Source organism: Protopterus annectens, chromosome 14.part0, assembly GCF_019279795.1.
Source record: "Protopterus annectens isolate FY-2018-M chromosome 14.part0, PAN1.0, whole genome shotgun sequence".
In the NCBI taxonomy this organism is placed as follows: Eukaryota; Metazoa; Chordata; order Ceratodontiformes; family Protopteridae; genus Protopterus; species Protopterus annectens.
In genome coordinates this window covers 396,018,757-396,026,778 of record NC_056748.1, presented here as the reverse complement: position 1 = coordinate 396,026,778, position 8,022 = coordinate 396,018,757, and the positions used below count along the sequence as shown (strand labels likewise).

At 45.3% G+C, this 8,022-nt stretch overlaps 1 protein-coding gene across 1 annotated transcript in view; it reads right to left on the bottom strand.

Moving 5' to 3' along the window:
* Positions 1–1,306: 1,306 nt before the first annotated feature.
* CCAR1 (cell division cycle and apoptosis regulator 1) overlaps positions 1,307–8,022 on the bottom strand; it is a 2,906,903-nt gene continuing 2,900,187 nt past the window's right edge. Inside the window, exon 27 of the mRNA XM_044056158.1 lies at positions 1,307–1,610. Coding sequence (XP_043912093.1) covers positions 1,551–1,610 — 60 coding nt within the window. The 3' untranslated portion in view covers positions 1,307–1,550. The remainder of the gene's footprint in view (positions 1,611–8,022) is intronic.

Sequence of the window (8,022 nt, the reverse complement as noted above, 5' to 3'; positions counted from 1 at the left end):
AACCTTAATCACTGTCTGTGTCTTCTGGCAGCTAGAATATGAAAATAGGCATATTTCAGGTCTACAATAATTGTGAAAGCCGTGGGACTTGACATAGGAAGCAGTGCCTGAAGTGGCAACAACCTGAATTCGGGTACTCAGGAATCTGCTAACTCCTGATAGGTCTCAAATGGGTCGTCAGTGACCTTCCCTGGGATAAGAAAGCTTCAGAAGTACAAGACTTTGCCTTCTTATCCCGGGGTACTCCTACACATATTTTTGCTCTAACATTTCTTTTGGAATGTCTTGATGAGATACTCCTGGTTCTTTGGTATTTGTAGACCCTCTCTTGTTTGTTTTTTTTTTTCTTTGGAGGCTCAATGAAAATCTGCAAGCTGTAATCCCTGGAGATGATACTGAGGACCCAAATGTCCTACATTACAGTCTTTCACTGTACAAAGCATGTTGTTAATCTGCCTCTTATCAGAGGGCACAAGATGACTAAAAGAGTAGTTAGGCAAGAGGGAGGCTGGGGAGGGGGATTTATGGATGTCTATGGAGACGGCTGTGTTAATCACACCTACTTCCTGGGGTCAGGTCAGAAGGGCTCTGAGGATCTTCAACATCCATGCCTGAACTGCTAGTGGAACCCAGGTCATCTCGGCTGTAGTTAGGGCTTTATCCGTCTATACCATAGCACTGGATCTAAAAGGTTCTTTTTATGGAAGTTTGCTCAATGTTCTCAACTGCCTACATTGTGAACCTCCCCCAACCAAAACAAACACTTAAGATCACTGTTCTTGAGGAAAATCATCTTCCATATTAGGTCTGTTTTATCTTTTTGAGTGGCACCATTAGACAAGGAAAATTCCATGAAAGTAACAATCACAATAAGAGGAAAAAATGAGGAAAAAAATAGTAATCTGTCAAAGGAATGAGTAATGAATTAGCAAAGTGAGATAAGTTATCCTTCACACCTTCTGGGGATGTCTGAATTCTTTTGAGATATGGCCAGAAGACTGACCTTCACATGCAGCTTTTTTCACTTACTTGATAAAGCTTCTGCAGCAGTTATCCTTGTGACATATATCTTCCCTTGCAAGTAGGATTTTCAAGAAAACTAAGAATGTGCAGGCTGAAACTACCTCAAACAAGATGTGTATTTGTTGCCAACTGCCAGCAATAACATCAGTTTAGAAGACAATCAAATACAGAAAAAACATGGACAATTGCTGATGTCTTTTAAAGACATACATGGACAAAATAAAAGTCCATCATATGAAAAGAACTGCATAATTACCAAAAAATGAGAAAATAAATAACAGCACAATGTTAACCTGATGAACTTTATTAGCCTTTACAAAAGTTCATCTTAAAATACCTTAGGAACTAAATTTTTGCTAGTTACAAGCAAAATTCTAAAGTATATTCATTGTCTTAAAATATTATACATCTTTTTACTAAAAACATCATGGCTGCATTAAAAATTAAACATGCATTCCTCCAAAATATTTAAATACAATATATATTACATTATTTAACATATATCTTTCGAGAACACAACAGTTGTGCTACAGATTAGCTCCATTTTCTTTTGATTTTTTGTCCTGGTTTTCACTCTTCACAGTATCCTAGTAATGGAAAAAATATATAAAATATAAGGAACTTGAAATACTTGGAAAATGTTTCACTGACTCTTATTGTTTACATTTTGGCATCCACTTCACTTTACAATTTCAAAATTAAAGAAATTCTGACATATTTACGACACACAATATGGCTTTATGTACAACAAGCTACTGCTTCAATTATTTACATCAGCAAAATGACTGACTCACAAAGTCCTCCCACTGACAATACAGCTGCACATTCATAATTTTCCACAAAGCCTGTGTGGGACATTGTTACTGTGAGTAGGTCATCTTTTACTTACTCAGCATTCATACTTGCCTCTTATCTGCAAGCAGGTGAATACTGTCTGTGTATTCCAGGTGTGAGACACTCAAAATGTTAACAGACTGTTTCTGTAAATATACTTTACTCATGTTTTGCAGCCTTAGAGGATTACATTTAGAAATCCAGAGGCATGGGAACAAAGCTGCCTTGTTGGGAATGAAGGTAGGGCTTGGCTCCTGCAAAAAAAACTTTTTTTAATCACTGGTGATCAATCGCAAATATACGGTGAGTTTTATGACTTGCATTCAGTAGGTGAGATGCAAGCAGCTGTGTTCAAAGTAATAAAACAGATCTCTGCAAGTACCTTGTTTTTTATTTAAAAAAAAACATTTGCTATTAGCTGATCTATTTGGATCCTCCTTGATGACCCCTAGGATGTATTCAAGCTCTCTGATGTGTCACATGGAAAAAAAAAATGTTCCAAGAGTTGAGCATAGATCACCTGGACTTCTAATGTGAGCTCTAGATTGCAAAGAATCTAAGACTTTGCCATTTTAAACCACATACAGAAAACAGTGGCCTTTTGTCACAGCCTTCCAGCAGGGGCAAACTAGGAGAAAGTAGAGTTGTGAGATGAAATTACCATAACAGTTGGCTGCAAATTTCCTTTCCAGCTTTTGTGTATTCACGACCTTTGGATCTTATCCTTTTTTTATACTCCCACTGCTATAATATTAAAAGAGAGTTATGTACTTACCATAACCTAGAAACTGTGTTATCCAGTCTCATTATTCATCACGGATGGGTCTTGGATCAGACGTCGGATCCAAGCTGGCAACTGAAGGACAGATCCAGAGCTCCAGCTCCCCCCCTTCCATATTCTCCTGCTGACCTATAACCCTCAGATTGATTATGCCGGATAGAGAAAAAGCAGCATAGACTGCCATTAACACCAAAAACTCCTCAAGAGAAAACATCCTTCCACATCTACCAGGTCTCTAGAAGCAAGGGCGGGAATGTGATGAATAATGACACTGGATAGCATAGATTCCAAGTTATGGTAAGTACATAACTCTTTATCTGATGCTATCCATGTCATTACTCATCACGGATAGGTCAGAGTCCCCAGCTACTATGAACCCTGAGGTCTCAGGGAAGGATATGCCGCAGCACACAGGAACCAAAGGAAGCCCTATTCCTAGACACAAAAGCCAACCTATAGTGTGAAACAAAGGTGTGGGGAATAGACCAAGTAGCAGCAGCACAAATCTCATCCAATGAAAGCTTAGCCAAGAAGGCAGAAGACGCAGCCACAGACCTAGTAGAGTGAGCTTTAACTGGTCTGGAAAGTTCCATGTGCCTGCTATCGTAAATGTTGAAAATACAGCTGGTGATCCATCAGGAAATCAATACCTTGGTAACAGCCAGACCTTTTCTGGCCTGAAAGTAGGCTACAAAGAGCTGATCCAACTTCCGCAATTCTTCAGTCCTCTTAAGACAAAAGCGTAGCTGTCTAGGGACATCCAAACAATGCAACATATATTCCCCCTTATTAGAGTAACTAGGGAAGAACACAGGAAGCTGGACAGATTGGTTAAGATTGGCCTCTAAAGATATCTTTGGAACGAAAGAAGGATTAGTCTTGAGAGACACCCTGTCCATGTGGAAGACCACAAAAGGGGGCTTAATGCTGACAGCCTGCAACTAGGAAACTCTCTTGGCAGAAGTAATAGTCACCAAGAAGGCTGTCTTCCAGGACAGAAATTTAAGATCACAAGATGCTGCGGGCTCAAAGGGGTTTTGTATCAAAGACTGCAGCACCAGAGTTAGATCCCATGGTGGGGAGGGATCTTTGATAAGAGGTCTAATGAGAAAGACCCCTTTGAGAAAGGCCTGGCACAGTCTGGAAGAAAAGGTGGGACCCTCATTCAAATGGAAATTATAGATGGCTGCCAACTAGAGTTTAATCGTGGAGAAACTAGCCCCTTCCTGAAAAAGAGAAGCCAAGAACAAGAGAATGTCAGGAATAGGGGCTGAAAAAGGGTCTAGATTTTGTTGCCTGGCCCAAATTGAAAATCTTTTCCATTTACTAGAATATACCTTCTTGGTAGATGGTTTCTGAGAGGCTAAGATAATATTCTTTATCTGAGAGGGAAGCCTGGATTGGGAAAGGATCACTGGAACTGCAGGAACCATGCAGTTAGATGAAGAGACTGGAGGTCAGGAAGAGGAAGTCCCTAAGGGTGGGAAAGGAGATCCAGGGCAGGATCCAATATCCAGGGAGAACATTTCAGATGAGACCAAAACAGGGAGAACCACGCCTGACAAGGCCAAAAGGGGGCAATGAGGATGAGAGGAGTCTTCAGGCAATGGGCTGAATGCAAAATTTTGGGAATGAGGGGAGATGGTGGGTAAGCATATAGAAGCCCTGATGGCCAGGACTCAGGATAGACCTGCTGAGTTTATTGGTCAGCACTTTGAACTGCCGGGAATGTGCATTGCAAGAAGAAAGCACCTGGAAGACATTGCCTATTCCCATACTCTCATGGCCTCTTTTTACAGGTAGTAAGACCGTGTTCCCCCTTGCTTGCTGATGTACCAGATCACTGCCATGGAGGGAGACACTCCTGAAAGGCTTGCAATGTTAGGAGGACTTCTCTTATCTCCAGGAAGTATATGCACAATTTGGTCTCTACAGGGAACCACGTGCCTTAAAGTGTCCTTTCCCGAAAATGCCCCCTCAATTCCAACAGGGAGGTGTCCATGGTCTTAGGTTGGGGAAGACAAAAGGGTCTGCCTAGAATCAGATCCTGAGCTTGAAGCTGCCATGCAAGGTGGTTTCTCCACACCTGAGAGGTACTGATGGTCATGGACATGGGGTGAAACTGAGCAGACCACTGAACTGCTAGGGTCCACTGTAGTTCCCGCATATATCTGGCAAGAGGCACTAACTGGATGGCAGCTGCTATTGAACCTAGTGCCTGCAAGATTAATTGGGCTGTGGGACGATTGAGAGTCAGCAACTGATGGAGCTGGTCCTGAATGATTTGAACTCTGCGAAGAGGAAGTGCTGCAGTCTCTGACACCTTGTCCAGAAGAACCCTGATCAACTCTAGGTTCTGACACGGGGGAAGATTGGACTTGGACAGGCTGACCGTGATGACAAGATCCTGAAAGAGGTTGAGGGTTTAGTCAGTGGCCATTGAAAGCTGACACCTCGTGGAGGCCGTGAGGTGCCAATCATCCAGGTATGGAAAGACCTGGAATCCTTGCAGTCACAGATGACCTGCCACCACTGCCATACACTTGGTAAACACCCAGGGGGGGCTGTGGTGAGTTCAAAGGGGAGGGGTCTGAACTGATAATGCTTGCCCCCTAACCAAAGTGCAGGCATCTCCTAGAGCATCTGTCAATTTTTATAAAAGATAGTATGCGTCCTTGAGATCCACTGAGCACATCCAGTCTTCCTTGCGCAGAAAAGGCAGAATGGACTGAACAGTGACCATCCTGAACTTGGACTTCTTGACTGACAGGTTCAGTTCACTGAGGTCCAAAATGGGATGCAGGTCCCTAGTCTTTATCGGCACCAAAAGGAAGTGAGAGTAAGTTCCGGACCTTCGTTGTCCTGTTGGGACCTCTTGGATGGTTCTTTTTAAAAGATGGTCTTGGACCTTGAGATGGGTCAACTACCTTTGGTAGGGTGGAACGTCTGGGAGAGATTTTTGAATTGGAGGGGGCTGAAAAAGGGAATGAGGTAACCCCTGAAAATATTTAACATCCACTAATCTGAGGTTATACTTGTCCAGGCTAGTGGGTGAAGGGAGATTCGTCCTGACTGCCTCCAGGGCAGTAAGCCAAGCAGCTCCTCAAGAGTGCTGAGTGTGCTTCTCTGAGAAAGGCTCTGGGAGCCCTAGTTCTGCGGATCCCCTCTGCCTCTGGGGTGGTGTCTGCCACTGAATCCTCTACCCCAGCCAGTAAAGGAGGATTCCTGTGGAGCATCCTGGAAGGAGGACGGAGTCCTGCAGAACCAACGTTTCTTACTACCCCTCTGATTCTTGGAAAAGGATCACTGGGGAGCCCACCGCAGACAGAGTCTTCTTCTCCTCCTCGCTGTGGGTCAATGTCTCTTTGACGAAGGGACCAAACAAAGTTCACCCATCAAAGTGGGAATTAGTGAAAGACACCATAAAGGGCTCTGCAAATCCGCAAAGGTGAAGCCAAGCAATGCCTCTGCCCAATGCTCGAGGGGTGGCCTCTGCTGCATTGGAGATCAACCTCATCGAAGCATTAGCCAGGGAGGTTAGAGTGAATAGCTTCGGAGAGACAAATTTGATACTCTCTGGAGGCAGTAACTCTGAAAGGAAGTGATGAGTTCCGACAACAAATTCCTTTGGAGCCGGGTAAACTGTGCCATGTAGGTGGTTGCACTCAGTCCGAACAGTGCTGAGGCAAAACACGTGGTTTCCAAAGTGGTCAGTCACCTAAGACTCTCTGCTCAGGGGATGGACTCTGGAACTCTGTTCAGCCAGCTACTTTTTAGTAGTTGAGGCCACCATGATGGCATCAGTGGGGACACACTTACTCCAAAAAGTCTTATCCTTGGGGTGGGGGGATGGGTAAGAAATGTATCACCCTTTTTGGGGATTGTTTCCAGCTCCTTCCATACCCTGTCAGCGATGAGTTCTACCCAGGTAGAAGACGGGCCTGTCCCAAAGCCTTCAGCAACACAGATTCCTCTGAAGATGGGCTAGGGGAAGACCAACCACCTCATTGTTTGAGAATTTTGAGAATATCCCCAAAGGACACTTCCTCAGAAGGAAGTCTAGGGGACCCATCTCCCTCCTTGAAATCCGTGTCCTCGGTGAGGGGACACTCTAGGGCAGTCCAAGTGCCTCCTCTTGCACGTGCTCTTCTGAGGACATTCCTTCATGGTGGGCACTGGGGAGGACTCGGAAGAGGCAAGGACCCTGAGCGGGGTTATGTCCATCTGAAGGTACTCATGGGAGGGCTGACCCTGGAAAGGATGATGATGCCTCGCTGCCCAAAGTTGAGAGGGGCTGGGGAGGACCTAGAGATGAAGGAGAGGTAACTGCCCAGCCAGACAAGGTCCTCTCTACTGTCTGGAAGGCAGAAGGACTGGACAAAGCCCACCCTCCTCACCCATGGCTGCAGCTGCCCGGGAAGGAAGGGGGGACCCCGATGCAGCACCATCTCTAGACGATATCAGTTCTGAGCTGTCCAATGCGAAGCCCCCAAGGAGAGGGAATGGTCCAAAAACTCCAGGCCCAACCCCCCCAGAAACCAGCACAGACCTTGTGGGACCGAGGTGCAGCAAGTTTCGAAGGCAGTGGAACAGAGCCTGCCAGGGACCCTGACGGTGTAGGAAATGAAGGGATACCTAACACCATTGGTCTGTCACAGGGAATGCTCTGATCCTGGAGATCCAAACCTGGATGGATTGGATGAGGAGAGTGAAGTCCCATGGATGGAGAAGGCCCCTAGGCAACTGAGCTGGGGATAGTAACAGGCTCAACTTGACTTGGGCCTTGAGGAAACTCCTCTTCATCCTATCCATATCTGTGGGAAGCAAGCTTCTGGAACACATGAAAGATGCAGAAGAATATCCCGACCTTGCCAGAGAACTGTCAATACTGTACGATCTTCAAAGGGAGACGGACTCCTATGCCTTGGATCTGAGCTCCTAGACCTCAAGGGGAAACTGTCAATGGCTATTGGATCCTACAGAATCATCAGATCTGAAGTTCTGGGCAGCTCCAATGCTTTAATTAGCACTGCAGATGGATCTGACAGATAGGTCTGATCCAAAGACGATTTGCACAGAGTCAGAGCCGAGGCCTCAGATCTGACAGAATGATCAGAGGCTCTCGGAGTGGAAGAGCTCAGATCCGAAGCCAAAGAGCTGGGCTCAGATCCAGGGATTCTTGGCTTTTTTGAAGGGGATTCTTTAGAGGAAGACGTAGTCTTCCTTTTAGGATCAACAGGAGTCTTAGAGGGGGAGCTGGAAGCTAGAGGACCCCCCTTCCCTAGCCCCTTCAATAGCAACTTGTTCCTATGATCTATGAGAGCCCTGAGGTTGAATGTGGCACACATGTCGCATTCGACCTCCAGGTGACTAAGCAATAAACA